Genomic DNA, 26,442 nt, shown 5'->3' with positions numbered 1-26,442 from the left:
CACTTCACTGTGAAAGGAAAATCAGCACAGGTACTGTTTAATCCATCTAGTGCACTGCAGACAAGCACAGGCATGTGCACACACACATGCCAATATTATTCTGAGGTTGATTTATAACCGTTTATGACATTACGAAAAGGTTTTTGACACAAAGGGCAGGCTTGGGGAGATTCTACAGTCATTGTCATTTCATCAGTGATGGTAAAGCAGTGTTCCTGTATTCAGGCTCCTCCACCACTCTGAGAATGTCCCTGTAAAAGGTTAGGCTGGTTAAAGAGCACTAAAGACAATAAATCCCAGGCCTGCTCTCCTGATAACGGCTGGTCAGTCTCCTCCTTACAAATGTACTCCTCTCAGCCATTCACAGTAACACCACTCACAGCAAATGGGTCCGTAATCGCTAGTGGAGAAAAACGTCACCACTGTAATGTTCATGAAGGCCACCTCGTCTTGATCCGTCTTTTGTCAACCTTCCATCTTTTTGTCAGTGTCTCGGCCTATTCTTTCGGGAATCAAATATAGCAAACCAAAATGGGCACCTACCTGCACAACATATTACTGGCCTGCACTGTCATGGGAAGAGATGAGTGAACTGTCAACCTTTTGACTCATAGCAGACACACAGAAACTCTCTCTCCCTCCACAGTCACCACACACTCACCCTCTTCTGCTCCCTCCATTGACTCCTCAAACGGTCATTTAGCCTGCGTGCAGCCGAGGCCCACTGTGCAGCCAGCCTGCGCATCCTTCTCTTCATGAAACTCAGAGACTCCTTCCCCGTACCCACCTGCTCCAGGAGGGCCCCGATGTCTGACCGGAATGCCGCCTGGAGGACAGGAAAAGGAACGTCTACATTTTTTTCCTCCCCTTACTATGTTAATCACTTTGAGCACCTAGAAAAAGCTATATATAAGTCCAATACATTAAACACTTAATTAATACATTAACACCTCCCCAAACCTGTACAAAACAGCCACATGGTAACCACCAAAATCCAGCAGCTCTACTTGGAGTTGAGTGGAGATGGGTGTTATACGAGTACAGCTCTCCCTGTCATACCCATTCCCCCTGGAGGCAAGGCTCTCAGATAGTGTTGCCTGAGGGACTCCTGCCTCATGCTCATAAACAGGCTGCCTTCATTTCACTCCGCGTGTTTCCCAGCCCTTTTTAATCGCTGGATCACAGTGCAATCTGAGCAGCCAAGTGCTAATCAATGTTGTAACTGCATAAGGGAGCACAGAGGACTTATAAATGGCACATAGACAGTCACACAAACCTCTCCGTCTCTCTCTCACACACACACACACACAGTGGGGACACACAATCCATCTTTCCTTCCACACACATTCGCTTGCTTATGCACACATACAAAATCTATATGAGATGCATTACTTTCGCACTACAAGTTAATTATTGTTTGGAAAGCAACTTGTAGGTGCTTCTGTGAACGCAGAGGAACACCTGAGAGAAGTCACAGGATTAGTCCAGCTGGATCCAGGCAGGTAATTAGAATCCATGATTAAGCTGCACAGATAATTGAACTGAGCAGCCGACCCATTGGTGTGTAGTGTACAGCGCTCCGGGGAGCAGCAACTAACTAGAACACCTGGCCCTGGTGGACCCAGAAATAACTGGAATGCTGCCCTCACAAGAAAAACAGCAACAGCCATGATTCAAGGCAGAGGGAGAATAGACTCTGTGAGTGACTGTATATCCACACTCCCCTCCCAGGAGACTGTGTGCCAGTCGGATACAGGAAAATTAGAGTGGAGATGAAATACAAAGACTAGTATCATAGACACAAACTCTGTACACACACACATACACACTATAGCAGCCCTGTAAACAGCCCATGCCAACCCAGCTATCCCACCTGTCTCTTGGGGAAAGGTATGTGCGTGGGTGTGGTGGTCTGGTTCCTCCAGGTCAGAGGGGGGCAGAACCACTCCACCTCACTCAGGTAGATGAGGAAGGAGCAGTCGGAGCCGTCCACCCCATAGAAGGCATAGCAGGGGTCTGAGGTCCAGCGGGCACGCATCCACTGAGGGAAAAGGTCAAGGGAGACTCAAGTAATGATAAATATATACAGTATCTCTATGGATCAAATGAGGTCAAAGGAGGTCAAATGTCAGTGTAGAAATGAATGTATTATAGCTAAGGAACCCATGAAATCTGACTTGGACAAGGTCCTTTCATTGATCTGAACACGGCACTAGACGTTGATCCTTGTGAAACAAGGCAGGGTTGATTGAAACTGATCGTAAAGCTGGAGTTGCAGTGTAATAAACAGTCCAAGAGCAAAAGGACATAGGGACCATGGGATCAGGAAAACCACTGTGAAATTGCATGACATGCAGACTTACATCCACCTTGCTGGGGCAGTCTGGGTAGTGAGGGTCTTTGGGCACCTCACACTGTCCTGTTGCGCCATCCTTAACTGTGGGACAAAAACACATGTATTAACAACAAACACCTCCCTATGGGCAGAATCCTTAAAATACCTGCTCATAACTTTGCTATTCAGCCCTATGAGGACAGTGTGGAGCAGTTGAGGCAGAAACCAGACAAGCTTTTCAACAGGTCATACCTAAAAGGGAGCATATATTGACTTTAGCACTAGTCTCTTGTATTAGAGCAGAACTCTCCTGGCCATGGGGATAGAACAGAGTGTTAGACTGTTGGGTTAGTTAACTCTACTGGCCATGGGGATAGAACAGAGTGTTAGACTGTTGGGTTAGTTAACTCTACTGGCCATGGGGATAGAACAGAGTGTTAGACAGGCCATAGGGATAGAACAGAGTGTTAGACAGACAGTTGGGTTAGTTAACTCTACTGGCCATGAGGATAGAACAGAGTGTTAGACAGGCTGTTGGGTTAGTTAACTCTAGTGGCCATGGGGATAGAACCGAGTGTTAGACAGACTGTTGGGTTAGTTAAGTCTAGTGGCCATGGGGATAGAACAGAGTGTTCGACTGTTGGGTTAGTTAACTCTACTAGCCATGGGGATAGAACAGTGTGTTAGACTGTTGGGTTAGTTAACTCTACTGGCCATGGGGATAGAACAGAGAGTTAGACAGGCTGTTGGGTTAGTTAACTCTACTGGCCATGGGGATAGAATAGAGTGTTGACAGACTGTTGGGATAGTTAACTCTACTGGCCATGGGGATAGAACAGAGTGTTAGACAGGCTGTTGGGTTAATTATCAGCCACTTCTGAAAGCCTGGCTTCCCTTGCTGATATCTGATGCCTACTGAGAACAGTGGATAGACAACACTGCGTGGGCTTGATTAATAAAATCCCCTCGCTCCCCCACGTTCCTTTCTCCCCAGTCTCACTCCTTCGTTCCCTCTCTCCCCAGTCTCACTCCTTCATTCCCTCTCTCCCCAGTCTCACTCCTTCATTCCCTCTCTCCCCAGTCTCACTCCTTCATTCCCTCTCTCCCCAGTCTCACTCCTTCATTCCCTCTCTCCCCAGTCTCACTCCTTCATTCCCTCTCTCCCTAGTCTCACTCCTTCATTCCCTCTCTCCCTAGTCTCACTCCTTCATTCCCTCTCTCCCCAGTCTCACTCCTTCATTCCCTCTCCCCAGTCTCACTCCTTCATTCCCTCTCCCCAGTCTCACTCCTTCATTCCCTCTCCCCAGTCTCACTCCTTCATTCCCTCTCTCCCTAGTCTCACTCCTTCATTCCCTCTCTCCCTAGTCTCACTCCTTCATTCCCTCTCTCCCCAGTCTCACTCCTTCATTCCCTCTCCCCAGTCTCACTCCTTCATTCCCTCTCTCCCTAGTCTCACTCCTTCATTCCCTCTCTCCCTAGTCTCACTCCTTCATTCAATCTCTCCCTAGTCTCACTCCTTCATTCCCTCTCTCCCCAGTCTCACTCCTTCATTCCCTCTCTACCCGGCCTCCCTCCCTCGTCGGCAGCCAGCTCCAATTAGCCTAATTAAAGAGAGTGGAAGCTGTTCCTCTACCAGCGTGCCGCCAAGCCTGGATGAGCGCAATCACAGACAATGGATTAGCAGCCATTCTGTTTGATTACCATTATAACTACAGCAGTCACAGTGTGGAGCGCTAACACTAGCGGTGTCACTAAATTAGCCAGGGGATTAGGTTCTGGTAGCAAAAACAGTCTCTACAGAATAGGACATGTCTGCTTTACTCAATGACAAGGCAAATAATGACAATATGCAAAGTCTATAATTGGCTTTCTAATTTGTCGGCTAGTGGAGTTAGTCTCGCTTTGCATGTAAGTAGCCTACTGTATCTCTTGCTCAAACAGAACAGGAGCACAATGAACTGAGCAGAGGACAGCTAATTGAAGAAAGCTGACAGTCTCAGATCTTCTTAACTAGAGGGGAATTCATCAGCATACACTGAACATCATGTAGCGTTATTTATAATTATGCTGAGACAGGGAGATAGAGCCCTCCTGCAGCGTAGCTCTCTTCACAAAGACAGGAATGGAGACTCATCATCTGAAGTACTGTCATAAATGTTGCCTGTCATGTTCAATAGGGTCTTACAGTGTGTCAGACATACACAACTACCTTTCAAATGTGAAGAGTGGTCAGATTTGTGTGTGTCTCTTGTACCTTTGTTGGTGGCCATGCTGCGCTGTAGGATCTGCTCCACCCTCACAGCCATGTCAGACATGTTCTGGGCGATAGCCTGGATCCTCTCCACCAGACCAATCGGCTGGATCCTGCCAACCCACACACACACACACACACACACACACACACACACACACACACACACACACACACACACACACACAGGGGAATGACTATCAATTAGGCACAGGTGAATGAAGTGTTAGGCATGTCTTCTCTTTCTTACTGACCTGATCATTTGTGCCATCTCTTTCCCCGTGACAACCCACCGGACACACACTGGTTGAATGGATTGTTGTTTTCCTAGTCATTTCAATGAAATTATGTTGAGCCAATGTGGAATAGATGTTGAATTGATGTCTGTGCCCAGTGGGAATGCACATTCAATCTTTATCCTTTATCTCAATCCTTAAACTCCCTGGAAACATCTAGAAAAATAAACGTAGAAGGCTACTTCTTTCATCGAAGTCCACCCTCCTACAGTATACGCTTATTGTTTCCTCCCAAAAGAGAAGAGCTTCAACAAGTAGAGGAAATGATAATTGTGTGGAACTTGGTTGGAGAGTGAAAAAGTGACTCAGCACATTAAAGCCAGTCCCTGGGAGACTGAGAACAGAGCGCAATTAGGTTGTTAGCAAATGCCTTTTATGGCAGCTGACTGCCATGGCTTGTTGTTGCCATGTTAGTGTTGGCAAAACAAGCAGAAAAAAGGAGAGTGAGAAAGAAAGAGAAAAGGAGACAGCAATAAAAAGAGGGAGATAGCCCTGAACCCTATCTCAGGCACTAGCAGTGAAAACTGGAAGGTGCCCAGGAACTCCAAGCTGAAGCATTATGGCAGTGTGAACATTTTGAACTTGCTTTGGCTCCCTTCCGATAAAGACAGAAATCTCAGCCCTCGCTGATGTAGCATAAAGGTCCAAATGATTGCCATGATGATTGTGTATAATCTCAATGCAGTCAGTCAGCCGCCTGGGCCCCACAGGATAAAAGAACAGTGCTCCTGTGTGTGCTGTAGAGAACTGAGGACTAAACGTTCTCACGGGCATAGCCATGGTTAAGCAAGGCCTCCGAGACAGAATCATCACCAGTCCATTCAGCCTCTATCTGTTACTTCTACACTGGGTCTTCCCAAGGCTGCTGTGACCTGGTCAGGGAAGCTGAGGACCCTCCAATAGGAAGGATGCTGGTCTTAAGGAGTACTACTGTACTACAGATGGACTCTGCAGAGCTGAAGACACTGTTTATCAGGGAGTATCAACCAGAGCCAAATCAATAGCTGGGGTCTAACAGCCCTGTCATATCAATGAGACGCTGACTGTACACAGTGGTCAACACTGGCCTTTGGCTTTTGTTCAAACTGTACAGCTTTATCTAACATATGCATTTAAATTCATGGTTGAGAGTTTTTTTTGTTGTTGGAAGAAATGGGCAATGGTTTAGACCAGTGCTTCTGGTATAAGTGTATGAGCATGGGTGTGGTATGTGTGTCTAAAATGCTGCATTACTTTGCGTAAAATCCCCCTCTAATATCACTTGACCATGTACTGCCCTACGGGCAAGTGTTAGACATCCCTACCTATTCCCTCCTATGAGGCAGCATGTCAGAACAGATGAGAGCCAGACACAGACAGAGCGGTCCTCTGCACAGCACCAGACTGCAGCACAGACTGATCAGTATAGGAAACATTCCTGTGGACAGACAGAATCCTGTCCTCCCTCTATAGAACACCACTAATACATTTACAATGGGTGTCTGGCCCTGGAGAACCATATACAGCATGAAAGAGAGAGAGATGGCTGATTCCTTTTTAAAGACCTAACTGTGGACTCAATGGCTCTGGGTTCTTTGTTTGTATCTGTTAAACTGCACCTTGGCTGAATTTTGAGCAGGTCACCAAGCAGACTAGACTTCATTACCAAAGGCAAACTGCTGAAGCCTAGAAATGCTCCCCCTTTTTCATAATCGCTTACAGTTAGGCTGACTTAAACAGCAATGAATGGCCTCTTTCCGGCAACATTTAGGAAGAAAATCCTCATCATTTCTATAGTACCTCCCAAAGAAGCCAATTAGATGCCTGTACTGTACATGATAGAATGTGAATAGTGGGAGTTATTTATGTTCTAATAATACTGTCTACTCTGGTGGTTAGAATTCATATCAAACATCCACAACTCTGCATCCTGGCAGTTAGCGCAACTCTCAGACATAGTTTGAGCAGGGATTATTTTCCTGGTGTGAGACGGTGAGTGTAGGAGCAGGGACGTCCAGAAGGGATGGCCAGAGTGTCAGACATGGGCAAACCCCAGCAGGAGGGAGCCTCTCAACCCCCTGTATGAGAGAGGTCTGTTGCCATGGAGACGGAAGAGCAAACTCCAGGTTGTTAGCCTCTGCATGTCTGGTAGCGCATCATCCTTGTCTGACTGTCCATGTCCACCCAATAACAGGGCAAATAGATAGGAAAATGTTGAGACTAACGAGACAACTTCTAGTTTAAATATTCTCCAATTATTTGGTTATATGCAGACAAACACATGCATACACCATACATTATGTAATGGCAGGCCTGCTACCAAACCCCAGAACCCTACCTGTCCAGTGCTGAGCTGAGCTCATCCAGTCTGTGGGAGTCTGTGGTGGTGTTGCCCAGTTTGGACAAAGTGTCCATCCTCTTCATGATGACCTCCAGCATATCACTGATCTTCCTCAGCACCCCGCGAGACTCTGGACCTCCCAGCACTGCCAACACACAGACACATACAGTAGGTCAGATTATAAGAGCACAAGGGCAGGGGTCAATTCAATTTGAAGGCTGTCAATTCAGGAAGTAAACTTAAATAACAATTCAAAATGTGGAAAAACTGCATCTATTTTTAATGACTTCTCAAACTGAGGAGTAGAGCTACTTTTCTTTTAAATGTTAATGTTTTTTTTATTTATTTTTATTAAAAACCACTTTCTGAATTCATCCATGAAGAGCAAAATACTGTTAAAATAGAATACAGGCGTAACTGAATGACAGAGACAGAATACAATATGGAATTTTATTGAATATTTTTGGGTAGGATAGTGTGGGGTAGGCCTCGTCTCAGAGGAATGTTCCTCAGAACCAGATGCTGATGACAGGTTGCCCTATGCTGGGCAGCTGGCATCAAACCCCTCCACCCACTGGGAGAACGGGGATCCGATGACGGGCCTTCAGTTGGTGGTGGTGGGGAGGTCGTTGGAAGACTGTTGCTGCAAAACAGCAAGTGGGAGACGCAAGGTTTGAGATTCATGCCCATAGACCCTTTTCCAGTACACGACACACCGACTTCACGCACAGATACACGAGACGCTTGGCTGCAGTAAGAAAGCCATCGCCATCTGCGCCTATTCAACATAGCCTAGATTTGTTTTTATTACTTCTGAACAACAAAAAAACATTTTGGGGTTCTCATACGCCTTCAATGATGTTTTGATTCTTGCTTGAACAGCCGCTAAGATTGTATTTGTTTGTGATCTTTGCAAAATAACTATTTTGGATGCAGCACTTGTTAGCTAGAATGCTAACGCTCATTGATATAGTCTGTAGCAAAAGCTAACCAATTGTACTGGTTAAGGTTGAAGTGTTTTCTAAGTATAATACAGTTGATTTGCGATGATGACACAAACATTATATTAAACAGGACATTCATACAAGCCTGAAAATCCAATTATAATCCAAAAGTAGTGTGAAATGCACTCATAAGCAACATGTAAATAGAGGCTTTTTTTTTGCTGGCTTTCTCTAAGAAACCCGTGTTCTGCAACCAACTTGCGCACATCGCCCTCGTGCGGCAACGTTTGCAAACACAGAAAGGGGTCTTCTGGTTGAAAGAGATTAAAGTAATTATTACACGAGTGAGTCCATAGGTTAATCCGCAACCGTGGTGGAATTGCCTTAGTGTGCCATGATCATAGGGTGAAGTTAATAGGTGAATGACATTCCACACGCTTGCTAATAGTAAAGGAGGAGGAGAGACCTGACGCTATGCTGATGAGGTAAAATGATGACACTACCCTATAAATACCGGCTATACTGATGAGGTAATGTTACAGGCACTACCCTATAAATACCGGCTATACTGATGAGGTAATGTTACAGGCACTACCCTATAAATACCGGCTATACTGATGAGGTAATGTTACAGGCACTACCCTATAAATACCGGCTATACTGATGAGGTAATGTTACAGGCACTACCCTATAAATACCGGCTATACTGATGAGGTAATGTTACAGGCACTACCCTATAAATACCGGCTATACTGATGAGGTAATGTTACAGGCACTACCCTATAAATACCGGCTATACTGATGAGGTAATGTTACAGGCACTACCCTATAAATACCGGCTATACTGATGAGGTAATGTTACAGGCACTACCCTATAAATACCGGCTATACTGATGAGGTAATGTTACAGGCACTACCCTATAAATACCGGCTATAGTGATGAGTTAATGTTATAGGCACTACCCTATAAATACCGGTTATCCAGTCCTCGGGGGCCTGATTGGTGTCACAGTTTTCCCCCATCTCTAGCAAACACACCTGATTTAAACTAATTGCATTTTTAACTGAAGATCATGTTTAGTTGATTATTGGAGTCAGGTGTGTTAGCTGGGGCAAAAATGTGACACCAATCAGGCCCCCGAGGACTGGAGTTGCCCTGGGCTATGCTGATGAGTGAGATAGTGATGTGAATTATATGAGCAAGCGAGCGGGCGGGCAGGTGGGCAGGCAGACAGGTGATAGAGATCTGTTGTGTGGTTAACTGCTATATTGACAAAGAGAACTGCCAATTAAATCAGACATGTTGGAAGTACAAGCACCATTGCCTCTCTGATCCATACTGTCAGCATATCAGCATCATCCAAAATGACTTAATCTAACTAAACAATCTATCCCTGGGCTAAGTACAACACAGAACCTAGGGGACAATCCTCCTGCTTCCCCACTCCCATGGCCTATCCATTCTACAATATGAAGAATAAATGAAATCTAGAATCGGCTTCCTATTTCTCAACAAAGCATCCTTCACTCGTGCTGCCAAACATACCCTCGTAAAACTGACTATCCTACCGATCCTTGACTTCGGCAATGTCATTTACAAAATAGCCTCCAACACTCTACTCAACGAATTGGATGCAGTGCCATCCTTTTTGTCACCAAAGCCCCATATACAACCCACCACTGCGACCTGTACACTATCGTTTGCTAGCCCTCGCTTCATACTCGTCGCCAAACTCACTGGCTCCAGGTCATCTACAAGTCTTTGCTAGGTGAACTCAGCTCACTGGTCACCATAGCAGCACCCACCCGTTCCACGCGCTCCAGCAGGTATATTTCACTGGTCACCCCCAAAACCAATTCCTCCTTTGGCCACCTTTCCTTCCAGTTCTCTGCTGCCAATGACTGGAACGAACTGCAAAAATCACTGAAGCTGAAGACTCGTATCTCCCTCACTAACTTTAAGCACCAGCTGTCAGTGCACCCCACAGAACACAACACCTGTACATAACCCATCTGTAAATAGCCCATCAAACTACCTCATCCCCATACTGTATTTATTTATTCATTTTGCTCCTTTGCACCCCAGTATCTCTACTTGCAAATTCATCTTCTGCAAATCTATCACTCCAGTGTTTAGTTGCTATAATGTAATTACTTTGTAAGTATGGCCTATTATTGCCTTACCTCCCTTATCTTTCCTCATTTGCACACACTTTAGAGACTTTTTCTACTGTATGTTTGTTTATTTCATGTGTAACTCTGTGTTGTTGTACGTGTCGAACTGCTTTGCTTTATCATGGCCAGGTCGCAGTTGTAAATGAGAACTTGTTCTCAACTAGCCTACCTGGTTAAATAAAGGTGAAATAAAAACATTTAAAAAATGAAGCTTAATGCCTTTTCAAAGGCTGCGTCACAATACAGATTCACTCAAGATTGCATTTGAAATGCAATGCATTGCAGACAGATGTTGCATGAATATCCCTGTGGTATTTTCGGTGCACATTGACAAAACAACATCCAGGAGTTTCTCTATTTTATTTATTTAACCTTTATTTAATTAGGCAAGTCACTAAGAACAAATTCGTATTTACGATGAAGGCCTACTAAAAGGCAAAAGGCCTCCTGCGGGGACGGGGGCTGGGATTAGAAAAAGTCAAAAACACCTTCATTTGACCTTCATTACTGAGGCAGAGAACACAGGGACAAACAGGAAGGGAACAAATTAGGCTGACGTTTTTGTTTTTTCCTTCTCTCGCGGCTCCAATTACCCATGACCCAGAGAGAGCAAGGGAACCAGAATGATGCTGTTAGCACTCACCTGGTCAATGAAAGAGCCCGTAGCTATTAGACCAGGGCCAACTCAGTTCTCCACCACACCACACTCACATGTCACAGCCATGCTCTCCCTTATGTTTACCTAATTACTCTGCTCGAACTCCACAATGGAGAATTTATTAACTAAAGAGCACACCCAAGTCAAACAGAATGTTGAATCAATATAACCAGCTCTGCAGTTAAATGAGAATAGTACAGCTTCTGGTTAACAAGCTGTTAAAAGAGGAGTGTTCCTTTTAGGTTATTGTACCAAAAGTCTAGATGCAAAAATAAACAATAGCCTTATCCTTACCTATGTCTGACAGTCTGAGTCGTTAAGAACACTGACACTGATCGACAACAGCCCCAAAATGATGTGACTGTGGTGTGAATGAAATAGAGCTTAACCTTTATGTGGTCATTTATCAAGCGTATTAGGCTCTTAAAAATGCATTGTGTGCAGACTCACTTGCTTTCACTGTCAGACTTCATTTGTCACCGTCTAAGAGAAAGTCACCTTTGTCAGAAAAAAAGAAACAGTTTTAAATTAAACCACACAACAAAACAAACTCAGGAGTAAGTACTTAATCAGGGGAGAAACTGATTAGAATGGAATTGATCTTCCTGCACTGGAGATTCACGGTGTGTGTGTGTGGTGTGTGGTGTGTGTGTGTGTGGTGTGTGTGTGTACAAGTGTGCCCCTGTGACATGTGTGTAAATATACAGACACGCTTTTATCTAAAATGTTTTCCTTTCATTCTGTCATGGTTACATCTTCCATACCTGTCTAGAGTGAATAAATAAAACAGGCTAGATAGGCTTCTCTTCATTCACGAAGGCTGACAGCAGGGGCTGTTCATACAGTTGAATTCGGAAGTTCACATACACCTTAGCCAAATGCATTTAAACATTTTCACAATTTCTGACGTTTAATCCTAGTAAAAATGCCCTGTCTTAGGTCAGTTAGGATCACCACTTTATTTTAACAATGTGAAATGTCAGAATTATAGTAGAGAGAATGATTTATTTCAGCTTTTATTTATTTCATCATATTCCCAGTGGGTCAGAAGTTTACATACATTCAATTAGTATTTGGTAGCATTGCCTTTAAATTGTTTAACTTGGATCAAACGTTTCAGGTAGCCTTCCACAAGCTTCCCGCAATAAGTTGGGTGAATTTTGGCCCATTCCTCCTGACAGAGCTGGTGTGACTGAGTCAGGTTTGTAGGCCTCCTTGCTCGGACACGCTTTTTCAGTTCTGCCCACACATTTTCTATAGGATTGAGGTCAGGGCTTTGTGATAGCCACTCCAATACCTTGACGTTGTTGTCCTTAAGCCATTTTGCTACAACTTTGAAAGTATGCTTGGGGTCATTGTCCATTTGGAAGACCCACTTGCGACCAAGCTTTAAACTTCCTGACTGATGTCTTGAGATGTTGCTTCAATATATCCACATAATTTTACTACCTCATGATGCCATCTATTTCGTGAAGTGCACCAGCCCCTCCTGCAGCAAAGCACGCCCACAACATGATGCTGCCACCCCCGTGCTTCATGGTTAGGATGATGTTCTTCATTTTGCAAGCCTCCCCCTTTTCCCTCCAAACATAACGATGGTCATTATGGCCAAATAGTTCTATTTTTGTTTCATCAGGTCAGAGGACATTTCTCCCAAAAAAGTATGATCTTTGTCCCCACGTGCAGTTGCAAACTGTAGTCTGGCTTTTTAATGGCGGTTTTGGAGCAGTGGCTTCTTCCTTGCTGAGTGGCCTTTCAGGTTATGTAAATATAGGACTCGTTTTAGTGTAGATATCGATACTTTGTATCTGTTTCCTCCAGCATCTTCACAAGGTCCTTTGCTGTTGTTCTGGGATTGATTTGCACTTTTCGCACCAAAGTACATTCATCTCTAGGAGACAGAACGCGTCTCCTTCCTGAGCAGTATGACGGCTGCATGGTCCCATGGTGTTTATACTTGCGTACTATTGTTTGTACAGATGAACGTGGTACCTTCAAGCATTTGGAATTTGCTCCCAAGGATGAACCAAAATTGTGGAGGTCTTGGCTGATTTCTTTTGATTTGTCCCTTGATGTCAAGCAAAGAGGCACTGAGTTTGAAGGTAGGCCTTGAAATACATCCACAGGTCCACCTCCAATTGACTCAAATGATGTCAATTAGCCTATCAGAAGCTTCCAAAGCCATGACATAATTTTCTGGACTTTTCCAAGCTGTTTAAAAGGCACAGTCAACTTAGTGTATGTAAACTTCTGACCCACTGGAATTGTGATACAGTGAATTTTTAGTGAAATAATCTGTCTGTAAACAATTGTTGGAAAAATTACTTGTGTCATGCACAAAGTAGATGTCCTAACCGACTTGACAAAACTATAGTTTGTTAACAAGAAATTTGTGGAGTGGTTGAAAAACGAGTAATGACTCCAACCTAAGTGTATGTAAACTTCCGACTTCAACTGTACGTCCATTTAAATGAAATCCCCAGACTGGACCAGTTTGGCAAAATCATGACTCAAAGGAGAGAGAGGGAGATCTGTAATGTACAGAAACACTTCAAAAGAACATCTCCCTTATTTTCCTGGTAATAACTGTTATAGAATGCTGAAATACAGCATATCCTCGCCCTACAGAAATGCTAGGGATTGAAATAATTCAACAATAGCAAAAAATGATGTAGAAGTCATTCATAATTTTCAACATCAAGAGCAATTCTATTGATGCATTTGTTCAACAGGGGAGCATGAGGCTTACAGAGACGGTCTCTCAACCAGAGTTGAGGCTATAAAGCAGGTGCCACGTTCCACGGAGGCTCTCCCTGCCGCATGGAGGCTAAACACTGCCCCTGGGATATGAGTCTAGGTGGAACTGGAACGTAGCTTCACAATAATGACGTTTCTCACACGTCTCGCCCATAAATCATCATTATGGAAACTAACACCCCTCCCACGCAGTACATTTTAAAAATTATTTGATATATGTTCGCAATCTATTGTTCATCAGCTACCTCTATGTATTGCTCCAGCGACTAGCCTATCCCCTGGAGGTGAACGGGCTAATGTGTTTTCACCAAGTCCTGCGCTGTTAGTGGTTTCAGCAGCCGGTTTGCCGATAGTATCTGTGTGCTAATGTGGGCCGTTGCCATGTCATTCCTCATCTACTGGTTAATAAAGGGCCCATTTAACAAGAACTAATCTCCTTTAACAACTCTATTTTGTAAGTGCCACAACACAATCGATTTTATGAACAAATTCAAATTAGATAGCCATACCGTAGCAAGCTGAGAGCAGAGCACTGGTCGGCTAGTCTCATTTCACAGTCATTGTGCCTCCACCACTGGTTTGAACTGGTCACATAGATGGACAGCAAACAGACTTCCACTCTATTTTTTATTTTTTTATGGCTCGCTGAACTATGGGAAAAAGAACACTGTTCATAACACTGTGTTATGTTTCTTGCCAGCTAGGATGAGAAACATCTGTTCATAGGAAGAATTAAAAAGTGTGGTACTTTTCCGAGCAGCTTTGCATGAACAGTTACTAATTGTCTGCTCTCTCGTTGACTTTTAGTAGGGACACATATTAACGTTATAGGTCCTGAGAGTCTGGCGTCTGAACTACAACGGGTTCCTGCAGCCCGTCATCAGAGCCTCTGAGGTGAGGACAGATAATAAGTTCAGGAACCAGAAGGGCTCCCAGTGGGTTAATAAGGCATGTATGACTCAATGGTGTGAAGTGAATATTGCCCTGGTTGGCAATATAATGCCATAGTACTAATCAAATTCCAAATTGGTTTATTGATCACTCCAGCTAAGATTAATTTAGCTGAGAGCTCTTACTGCCTGGACACTGTTAGATCTGAATCTGAGCCGCATGTAATTTAGATTGAAATACAAGTGTTCAGATAGATGAAAGCCTTGCCAAAGGGCACTCCCACATAAGTTATTATTTTGCGTTTCATCCAGACCTTTTCAGAAAAGAACATGTCCCTCTCTGCGAAGCACTGTAAGAGCCTGTGTACTTCTTTCTGAAAATAATATTAACCTTTTACTGCAGTGGGCTAAATCAGGGTCACACAGAGTGTTTCTTGGTAGTCTTAAAACAAATCTACTTTGAAACAAAAAGTATACACCTCACACAGATGGTTATGGGCTTAAAAAAAGAAGACACCTGTATGTACCATGTCACAGATATAGAGTTGAAATGTATAACATTGTCACGCCCTGACCTTTTATTTCTCTATTTGGTTAGGTCAGGGTGTGATGTAGGGTGGGCATTCTTTCTTTATTTTTATGTTTTGGTCGGGTATGGTTCTCAATCACTGACAGCTGTCTATCGTTGTCTCTGATTGGGAATCATCCTTAGGCAGCCCTTCTTACCCTCCTTTCAGTGTGGGTAGTTGACTTTTGTTAGTGGCACTATAGCCCGGTAAGCTTCACGGTTGTTCATTTTGTTTCTTGCTGGCGTCATTCTAATAAAAAGAAAAAGGTCCGCTCACCACGCTGCACTTTGGTCCACTTCCAACGACGGCCGTGACAACATTTTGAGTTTGCATCCCAATATTACACTTGATATCACAGAAGACTGAAATAGAGCAACAGTTTTTGTTTATTAATTATAGAATTCTGGCAAATATGAATAACATTCCACTTGTGAAGCCACTAGAGGGCGATTTGGTCATTTGACTGCAGGAAACTACAAGAGCACGAGACATGCTATGCGTCATTGCGAGCTAACATAATTGTGAGCAGTCATTCTCCTAGTTTTTGGGCAGTAATGCACATCAAAATGTTTGTGGCGTGGATCATGAAATCTAGTCAATTTAAACAAAATCTATCAACGGACATTTGGCAAAAGATAGAAAACACAACAGTAAAGCATCATCCATGCCCTGTGTGTGCATACAGTACACTGTAATCCAGTAAGGCTTCACATACATGATACAGTTTAATGCTTGTGTTTGCCATGCCATGTTTTGCCTAATGTCAACCTCTGTGTTGCCTTTGCTACTGTGGCTGTCTGTGGGCATCCTTTCCTCAGCCTCCTGTGGTGGGTGTGGACTTGGGCTGACACTCCAGCAGCATCACAGAGGGATGGCTCTGTATTGTGTCTCATCACACTGCGCTAATCCTGCAGACACACTCGCTCCAACATCCAGATGATGGTTTTATTAGCCTTGTGAAAATCACTCATTTGTTCTTTAAACCGCGGGTATTTGTTTGGACTGATTAAGTAAATTCATGACTTAATCGTGAGACGAAATCAATACCTGCCAAGTATGTGTACTAGATGGCTAAGTGTGTGTGTGTATGTCTGTGTGTCTGTCTGGTGTGTGTCTGTCTGGTGTGTGTCTGTCTGGTGTGTGTGTGTCTGTCTGTCTGTCTGGTGTGTGTGTGTGTCTGTCTGGTGTGTGTGTGTGTGTAAAGTGTGTGTGTGTGTGTGTGTGTGTGTGTGTGTGTGTGTGTGTGTGTGTGTGTGTGTCTGGTGTGTGTGTGTGTGTAAAGTGTGTGTGTGTGTGTCTGTCTGGTGTGTGTGTGTGTCTGGTGTGTGTGTGTGTGTGTCTGTCTGGTGTGTGTGTGTGTGTGTGTGTGTGTGTGTCTGTCTGGTGTGTGTGTGTGTGTGTGTGTGTGTGTATCTGTCTGGTGTGTGTGTGTCTGTGTGCCTGTTTGGTGTGTGTGATGAGATCCAGGTGAGGGGGGAGTAGAGGGAAAAGGACTGCTGTTGAGGAGAGAGAGAGTAGGATGAGAAAAAGAAAGTGATAGTTTAGGGTTGGGAACTGCCAGGGACTTCATGGTATGATATTATCACCATACTTAGGTCCCGATACGATATGTATTGTAAATCTCACGATTCTACAGTATATGTACTGTGTGAGAGCAAAATTACAAGATTATGTTATAATACTGTTATTGCATCAAATGGTTGTTTTATGCAACAGAATAGAGTTGTTAGAACTCTATTGTGTCTGTGAACTGAAAGTGGACCTCTGGGGCTTAGTGCTGACAGTAGATTTACGATGCCTTAGGTGATAAACAAGCCACATTCCACTCATGTGAGGGAGAATGCACTGGTCTGACTGGAGAGAGAGAGAGAGAGAGATGGCTCCGGTATGGATAATGATGAGGTGAACCTTGTTTTGGGGGCAAGATCCTGGTTTCCACACAATGAGAACAGTCTTTACAGCAGATACTGTCTGCTGTGAATTATTCATTTATTTCATACGAATCCTAACCTTGTGACCCATTCCACACATCTTTTGTAGTGTAGACTAAGGGGGAGTATCTTTACTATAGAAGATAGTTGTATCCTTTGTGTCTGGGCTCTCGAAAAATCATCTAGGGGTGGTTCGTCGACCAGCCATCGTTATTGCAGATCACTCACATCATTCACTTGTGTGTGTCTGACCTGCTTTCCTTATTAATAAGTGAATAAAGACTAAGTAGAACTCTGACTTGTGTGATAAGTTTCTCTCTCCTCATTTGATAATAAAGAAATAACCACCACAATTGTGATTTGATACTTGCGATTTTATTGTGATTTGATGTTCCAAACATAATGCCCATTACATGTCTGCTGCAGAGGAGGCTGGTGGGAGTAGCTTTAGGAGGACAGACTCATTTTAATGGCTGGAATGGAACAAAGGGTACAGAGTCCAACGTTGTTTCCAGATGTTTTATGTTTGATACCATTCCAATAATTCCATCCTAGTCTTTACAATGAGCCTGTCCTCCTATAGCTCCTCCCACCAGCCTCCTCTGGTCTACTGCAGAGAGAGAGAGATCATGAGAAAATGAGTTGTGATCAGTCAGGGAAATAAAAGTGCTGAAGACATGGTGGCTCACTGTTTAAAAGAAGATGGAGAACAAGCTATAAGATGAAAAATACAGGTTTTAGCACAGGTACAGCCGACTAATGCTACCTAAAGTAGCAAAAAAGTGACAAATATCAATAAAATCTATAACATGCACAGACAGACACACATACCTGACCCTGTATTGAATTGTTGGTGGTTTCCGCATAAAACATTACATTTATGCATATCCCTATTGACAATTAGCCTTCAGTTTTTCAAAGGGTTGTGTACAACTGAGAAATGTTGGTACATAAAACTCAAGAGTACTGTGTGTGTGTGTGTGTGTGTGCGGTTTTCCTGGTTGAGGACCCTTGGGGTGTCAGTCCCTCCCCCCTCTCACCTGGTAGATTGGTAGATTCACACTCCCCCTAGCCCTGCTGCTCTCACTCCTCATACGAATATTCATTAACAGGAGGACTGATTGAGAATGAGTTGCTCTAGTGTACCCGGCAGCCATGGGGGAGCTGACAGAACCAGAACCTATTAGAGCCGACAACCTCTGTCACTTATCCTCTCTCTCCTCATTGCACCTGACAGCCCAGAAAGAGGAAACTATCTGCACTAATGTATCTGTCTATGCTTCTCCACAGCTTCAATTAAAAACCTGCCTCTTCCTCCTATTAACCCTCCCCCCCTACAGACAATATACACAGACACAAACAAACCCAAAACACATTTTAGGAGAACCACAAGCAAGTTGGAGGCCAGTCTTCTTCATTGGTATGAATGGCAGACATAAGGTGGAACTAGATGGGGAGCTTCTATGTAGATACTAACAATGTTTACATTCAGCATTCAGTTCACATTTGACCTCCCACCACCTCCACCATTCTTATGTTCTGATTGAACGTGTGGCCCGGTATTTTCAGGGTAAATAAGAAATCGGACCCCACCAACAACACAAAGAGGGGAACCGCTGAGTCGGGGACTCTGCACAAGGCTTCTGAGTCAATGTAATGCACACACACATCCAGTTCTCTCACACACACACTCCTTCAAACAATACATACTGACTACTATGTTCAGCATTAGGCATTCATGTTTGCCATTCAGTGGGTGAATGGGCAAAACTAAATATTTAAGTGCCTTTGAACGGGATATGGTAGTAGGTGCCAGGCACACTGGTTTGAGTGTGCCAAGAACTGCAACGCTGCTGGGTTTTCACACTTTTCCCTGTGTGTAGCAACAATGGTCCACCACCCAAAGGACATCCAGCCAACTTGACACAACTGTGGGAAGCATTGGAGTCAACATTGGCCAGCATCCCTGTGGAACCATTTTGACACCTTGTAGAGTCCATGCCCTGACGAATTGAGGCTGTTCAGAGGGCAAAAGGGATGCAACTCAATATTAGGAAGGTGTTCCTAATGTTTTGTACACTTGAACACTCCAGAGAACTAATCATAACGTTTCAATTTGACATTTTAGTAATTTAGCAGGCGCTCTTATCCAGATTGACTTCCAGTTAGTTATACAACTTTAAAAAGGTTTGCACTATAATTTTACATATTCGTTTCTCTTCTAGAAATAATGTTTGTGAGAACGCAAGGACAATCCCTTAATGACTGATGAAGGTTTGATCAATCAACACAGAATTAAGATGACTGAAAATCTTTTCAGCTGCTCAAGATGAGAAATCTTTGAGGTTTCTCTCCTCTCTCCTCTCTCCTCTGCAGAACCCCATGCCTTCTTACCCTGGTGGATGCCATCAGATCTGCTAAGTATCAAAAACATTTGTGCAGCCTCCCTACCCGTAGAAACATGGTATTTTCCTTCAGCAAAATGTCACTGCCTATCATGGAAAATAGAGTGAGAAAGATCTGTACAACATGGCTGTCGTGAGCTTATCAAAATCCAACAAAATCCAATCTGTCTCTTTGTCTGGCCACCCTGATGGAAGCTCATGTCTTCTTTAGTCACAGCAGCTCACCTCAGTACAGCCTGCTGGACCTCCTGCAGTGTCTCTCTGTCCGTGGGGACTACACATGCATGCTGTAACAAAGGCCAATTCTTCCCTTTTTTTCAAAACCACTTCTGAGAAGACCGCCCTCTGTTTCAAGCGTGCCATTTTTCTTTCACCGAGGCAATCTATGTTTTTTTAGAGACCTGTACAGTAAAAAGCCAAGTCTTCACTTTGAGAATTCAGTTAATTGCTCTACTTTAGGTAGTGACGACTGCTGAGCGGCACAATACATGGTCTATCGTTGTCATGAACGCGTCACTGAACACAGCTGCAGTGAAAGTCTTAACACGAGGATGGATTTAACTGCATTATTAGCATTTCAATGAACATGTGAACACATTGTGACAAGATAGCCATGACATTGAATGGAGGTCAAATTAGATGTCATTTTCACTCGTGTACATCCTGCAAAATAGTTCATCAGCTCTCTCTGTTTCATCCTCACCTTAGTGGCTCCTGCCCAACCACTATGTTTTCTGACTCAATACATGACCTACTATGGGTTACAAGATGTAGGGGAAAACAACATATGGGGTGAGAGTTCATGAGTTATTACCCCTCACTTGGCCTCCGGGCCTAATACGTGTGTGAGCCAGTCTACTCCCATGGCCCCATATTAGCGCCAGACTCCTTCTGTTAATTAGATGTGTACCAACATCCATCAGTGGCATTTTGCTGAGAGAACACCTTAGGCCTAGTACACAAACACACTATTACAGTGACTGAGTGAATAGACACACAGAAGCTTCATAATGGGTGGTTCCTTAAAGGATGCTACAGTACTGTAACCTAGCTCTGATTGAGTGTGTATTGCTAGTCTGATAGAATAGCTACTCAGATTGAGTCTGTAGAACAGCACAATGGAACTTCTGCCTCTCATCTCTCAGCAGTACAGGGGGGACAGACAAAATATGTTTACATCCAAACTACTGTATATCAACCATTTAAACAGCATCAGCCTGCCAAGGGCAAATCTTGGAGCTCATTAACTTTACCCTTTCTCCATCTACCCAACAGCCAGGCAGGGCCACGTTAATAGCCCCTATGGAAAAAGGGGTATCCGTGAGGGAGGGCTTCAAAGACATTATTAGAAGCCCCTGGAACACCTCTGCAGCCTTTAAGATAGAGAGGATCAAGCGTTTCCCAATTTCATGCCTTCGTCCTTTCCAGGAAATAGTCCCCCACCACATCATTAGTTTCGCATTCCATGAAAGACCACCTGCATAATGCAGGAGAGCATTTATTGGGATGACTCATGTGCTGGAGGCAGCTCTGCTCAGTGGTCACTAGCTGGCCCAGCCACAAAGTCATACAACCCCAACCACACTGCTAAGCCTAATGCCTAACACTAACCTACATTTTGTTTTCATTCATTTTTACAATATAGCTCATGTTGACTTTGCAGCTGGCACATCTAGTGGATATCACTCAGTTCTGCATCACGGACAAGACTCACCCCCAAAAATGTTAACCTGCACCAATAATGGGGTAAACGTTTATACAGACATTATTTCAGTGGCCTACTGGGTGTAGCCAGGTGAAGCAACGGGACAGAAAAAGCAAATAGTACAATATTGTACTATTAATAAGAATAGAGCAACAGCAGTCACTGAGAATAGGCTACAATATATTGATTGGTATTGATGTTGACTCAGACAAGTCTGAATTGATACATATCAATAAGTGGAGGTAACTGAAATGCAAATTCAAACTGTCTGTATGAAACCTTAGGAATCTTTTCTATTTCATTGTTGGGTATCAATTCTGTATAACTTTGTGTATATCCCCGGTGTGGTCACTAATCCGACCAGGGAGAATCCTACAACAGAGCCGGTATGCCTGCTAATTCTCTCCCTGTCCACACAACAAGCCCATAAAGCCCTAGACAAACAGATCATCCAATGTAAATAGCATCAAAGCTTGCATAGTTGGATACTATACAGACAGGATCTGGGCAGAATCTACAAACGATTCATTGATTTGTAGTCCTCCCACTAGCCTACAGCAGCATCATTTATTGTATAGTAGTATACTGTATCTACTCAAATTTTATTTAGTCTTCTCTGAAAGAACATTATGGACAACATGTTATGATAGGCTCCGGCTGCCTCTAATGACTGTATTGTCTATAATGAACAGAAAACAGTAGACAGTAGACTGTCCTAACACTGTTTTTTTTAGGCTTTATCCTGTGGTTGCATTGCAAGTGTGTTCCATTATAAAAACAAACTGCTGGGGGAGAGTGAACTGTTCACTGGGGAACGCCTTTCATCAAGCAACCTTCTCTTCCCTACGTTAGAAACCAGTCTGTTGGGTTTCCTCATTTCTATACTTCCTCTCCATCTACATCTAAACTCCTCCTCTATCAACTATGGGTCCGTTCATGAGCTCTACTAAATTATTACCGTCACAGTCAATCTGGGATATATTTCTATGCTCAGTTGGTCTAATATGTAAAAATATCCCCCATTTACTTGGCCCCTAGCCTTTTTCCTCCCTCTTGCAAAACACAAATTGTGTGTGTGCGCGGGTGCACTAAAAGATCCTCATCACTAAAGCAGATCGCACAGTCAACAGGCTCTCTGTGTCACCCCTGGGGCCAGAAGTAGCTGACTTGATGTCTACTATCCTGGTGCTGCTCCAATGAACACTGACCTCCATCCTTCCCATTCAATACACACACACACAGAAGCTCAGAGTTTACTTAGCAAGGCTTTCCCTGGTTGGGTAGCAGGCAGTGTTTAATGAGCTGAGGGCCAAATGCCTTCCCCAGACTGCAGCCTGTGAGTGGTTAATTTATCAGGCTGCGTTCCAGCCTTCCTCTGCCTGCCTGCGTGCCCACGTCCCTCTCCCTCTCTCTCTCTCTGCTGGGTTTGGCGTGCAGCACGGAGGATTACATTATATGAAGATTATCCATCACTTATGGATTTTATCCACAGTTTGGAGGACAGAGAGGGATTCTGCTTTAGATCAGGCTTTCACACAGACAAATAAGCTGTCACTAGAGATTCCTACTGTACTGTGTATTATCACTGCACTGCAGCAGCATTTTAGTCTACAAGCATGCATCACTGCTGAACAAACCATAAAGCAAATCATCTGTAAAACAACAAGGCACAGGAATAGAGTTCTCTTGACTTTCTATTGTTCTGTTGGGTGGTTATGTCACCTGATAATGCCCACATTGACACTGTCTCATCCTCATAGGGCAGAGTGTCAGGCTGTAATAAAGCTGAGAGGCAACAGTACCCAAGCTAACATTGACTCTTCTAAATAATCTGTGCACTGTGATATAAATGCAGGGGCACATAGCACAAACACAGATAACCTGCTTCGAAATTTAAGAGCCTGCTTTCCCAGAGCACGGAACACTGACTAGGGTGAATACTAAAGACCTGGAGGGGGTGACATCTTAGCAAGACTACAGGGAGGTGAGGGGAGGGTAACAAGACCCACATCATCTCCCCAGCCCCCCTAACCCCCACCTGGTGAGCAGCAGACTGATGAGGTCTGTCAGCCGGCTGCCTGCAATCAAGGGCTTCTGCTGCACTCGGCATGTTCATCCGTGTTTATTGTGTGCAGAGAACGTATGTAGTCAGAGGCTGCCAGGCTTTACCGAGAGAGAGAGAGATGCTGTAATGTCTTGTTTTCTGGAGCTTACCTTCGGCCCGCATGGTGAAGGGAGTGTCTCCGGGTCGCTTGGCCGAGAACTGCCCCCCCAGGGAGGTCATTAGGAAGCACAGGCTGAAGAAGCCGATCCCCGCCACAAAGATCCTGCAGGGACAGGGACCAGGGCAGCCAGGAGACAGAGAGCAAGACTCAGGGTTAGAACTCAGGGGGAACAATAAGAGAAAAACGAGGGAGTTAAGGCAGGGGAGAAGAGAAGAGGGGGGGGGGGTCAACTGTCAAAATGAAAGCAAAAGAGCTGTACAGTACAAAAAGAATGGGGCACAAGAAGATGATGCAAAATAACAAAGAAACTTAAAGATGACAAGTTTGAATTCGATGGCCATTGGTCTAATGCGTTGCAATTCTTTTCATGGGGGTAGTCAGGTGCACCTCGTATAGCTCGGCAAATGGGAGCTGACGGCATCATGAAAACAAATGATTTTACTTAGTTTTTTTGAGTCCACTTAGGTTTCACTTAGTGTTTTGATCCCATCACTGCATTTCCTGCCATTTAACAGAGTGCAGAGAATCCAATTGTCGAGACTAGAGATGGATTAATTATCAATCAATCATCATACTTAACTAATCTACCTATGTCATCTGGTTGTGGACAAAGGATAATGGCATATTACATACAGTACATGGGTCTTGTGTACTACACAATGTATGAAAAGTCAACTGAAAAAGTATAACATTAAGGATTACAGTTGCATATGTGTGACTGCAACCACAATCCCTGTAGACATGTTCAAATGTTCAGAATGGTGGGTGGAAATGAATGCTCATAACAGATGCCTTTCAAACTGTAGATGACACCCTTGCGTGAAAAAAAGTGATCCACTGAGAAATGCTCATGCAAATGTTGAAATATTTGAAACCATTCCGGTCCATTCCTCCAGAGGAGAGCTGCTGGATGGAGAGCTAGATTTACATATCACACACCACAGCTCACATCACTTGCTGCTCATTTAACACGGGGTATGATATGCTTTCTTTCTTCTCATCCTAAGGGTAGCCCTTAAAAAGAGAGCTTCATTTAATTCAGAGGAAATATTATACTCTTACTGCCTAAGAGCGATGTCACACTTCATCACTGTCCAATATTTGGGCTAATGGTGAAGAGCTGAGTTTTGTGCTCATGAAAGCTAAAACCAGTGTATTCAGAAATACACATAACTAGTTGATATCACCTACTGTCAGCTGATCTGTTCCTTTGTGTGCTTGCATGTCAATGAACAACATTCTACACACATGAATTCATTCACAGTAGACACAAGCCTAACTGCCTTTAGAGTGCTGGCAGAGTTCAGGTTTACCATAGTGATCAGAGTATGCCCAAGAGCTCTGAAACAATGCACTGATCTATATTGATTCAAGTGTCAAGTGCATAGGCCTACTGTATAGGTAGGTACATGCATGTCATTCTGTGTACAGGGGAAAATACAGGCAAACTACTGTAGAAATATGTAGTTCATATTCAGTCTTGTTGTGCACTATCTGCAATGCACCTTGACCTGTTATGCCATTAGCCTACTCCTTGCATTTATGAGGTTGTCATAACATGTTTCTGACATGACAGATCCATTTTCACACCTCTATGACATCACAGGTGTGTACTCCTGTCAAGGCAACCTGACCACTGTGAGTTTGTTGTAGTCTACTCATGACGTTCTCATTTTCATAAGGGTAACACATTTTTTTTTTCAACTCAATTTCAGACTTAGGCTACACAGAGAGAGAACACTGCCTGTACATCGAGACCACTAGAACAGTAGCCTACATGTAAATGCTTACCTGAATGGTTTGAACGTCAGAAGACATCTTCTCACCATAGTTGAATAGTCTGTGTTCACAGCACTCATTTTCCGGAGAAGGAGAAAACGCAAAGAGCCCCAAACATTGTGTATATTTCACAAAGTGTCCTAAGCGCAAACATAAATATAGTCATTGTGAATTAATAGAGCTTTAAAAATATCGATACATCGACTTCGGAATCGGATAACCAATACTGCACGTGCTTGGTTTAGTAAAGTTCGGCAGGAATACACTCCGCTTACCCAGCTGCATAGAATAGTTTGCTTCCGCTGAGTTTAAATTAGTCCGTAAATTAACCCTGACTCCGGAGTCCTAGTCGTTCTGTTGGAAAAACACAAGTAATATTGTTCACTCCTCTCCATGTTAACATGGTAAACGTGTATGTGTTTCAAGTTGGGAAAAGGGTAGCAGAGTTATCGAGCGTAAAAGTCCATTGCTCACCAGTGAGCACACAACGTGTCGCTTTCTGGCGGTGTATTTTCAGATTGTGCAAGTAGCCTAGAACTGTCTTCAGTGCAGCGCCATCTAACGAGTGATACATACAATCAAAAGTTTCAGTATTGCAGGACAAATGACTCCTGTTTTCATAAAAATGTCCCAGTCAGCCCTGCACAGAAGCCTAAATCAAAATAGCAGTAAATTAGTCTCTAGAATAGAAAGCCAACATCATAGATAGCCTAGTTCTTACAGTTTTCATTTAAAGGCACACAAGCTATTCAATAACAAAATACATGTTTAGTCTTTGGACAGTATAATTTACTTTAAATTTACATACCAGATTTTTTCACATCCGTTGACGCCTTGGCCTACTTTTTTACTTTCAGCACCATGGCCAGTTCCCTTTGCCGTCAGCAGCTGAGCAGACATAAACTCAGCAAAAAAAGAAACGTCCCTTTTTCAGGACCCTGTCTTTCAAAGATAATTCGTAAAATATATATATATCCAAATAACTTCACAGATCTTCATTGTAAATAACGCAGCTGACAGTGAGAGGACATTTCTTTTTTTGGTGAGTGTATCAACAGCAGCACTCAATGGTCTGAATGTGAGGACACTCAAAGAAAGTGTCTTATGACAGCTGCAGTGTGACTGGTAGGACTAGGACCTGACGAGTTTGCATCAGTGAAGAGTTTGCACCTGTTAGACTAGCCTGCTTTGGCCCATTCTAT

At 43.6% G+C, this 26,442-nt stretch overlaps 1 protein-coding gene across 1 annotated transcript in view; it reads right to left on the bottom strand.

The window, feature by feature from the left end:
- LOC139424002 (alpha-1,6-mannosylglycoprotein 6-beta-N-acetylglucosaminyltransferase B-like) overlaps nt 1–25,683 on the bottom strand; it is a 68,127-nt gene extending 42,444 nt beyond the window's left edge. Inside the window, exons 1-7 of the mRNA XM_071175676.1 lie at nt 25,253–25,683; nt 23,451–23,563; nt 7,200–7,347; nt 4,590–4,699; nt 2,364–2,437; nt 1,874–2,041; nt 662–826 (exon numbers count right to left, since the gene is read on the bottom strand). Coding sequence (XP_071031777.1) covers nt 662–826; nt 1,874–2,041; nt 2,364–2,437; nt 4,590–4,699; nt 7,200–7,347; nt 23,451–23,563; nt 25,253–25,320 — 846 coding nt within the window. The 5' untranslated portion in view covers nt 25,321–25,683. The remainder of the gene's footprint in view (nt 1–661; nt 827–1,873; nt 2,042–2,363; nt 2,438–4,589; nt 4,700–7,199; nt 7,348–23,450; nt 23,564–25,252) is intronic.
- Nucleotides 25,684–26,442: the final 759 nt, after the last annotated feature.

This window comes from Oncorhynchus clarkii, chromosome 13, assembly GCF_045791955.1.
Source record: "Oncorhynchus clarkii lewisi isolate Uvic-CL-2024 chromosome 13, UVic_Ocla_1.0, whole genome shotgun sequence".
In the NCBI taxonomy this organism is placed as follows: Eukaryota; Metazoa; Chordata; class Actinopteri; order Salmoniformes; family Salmonidae; genus Oncorhynchus; species Oncorhynchus clarkii.
Note: the sequence above shows the minus strand (reverse complement) of the source record. Positions and strands in the feature narration are given on the sequence as shown.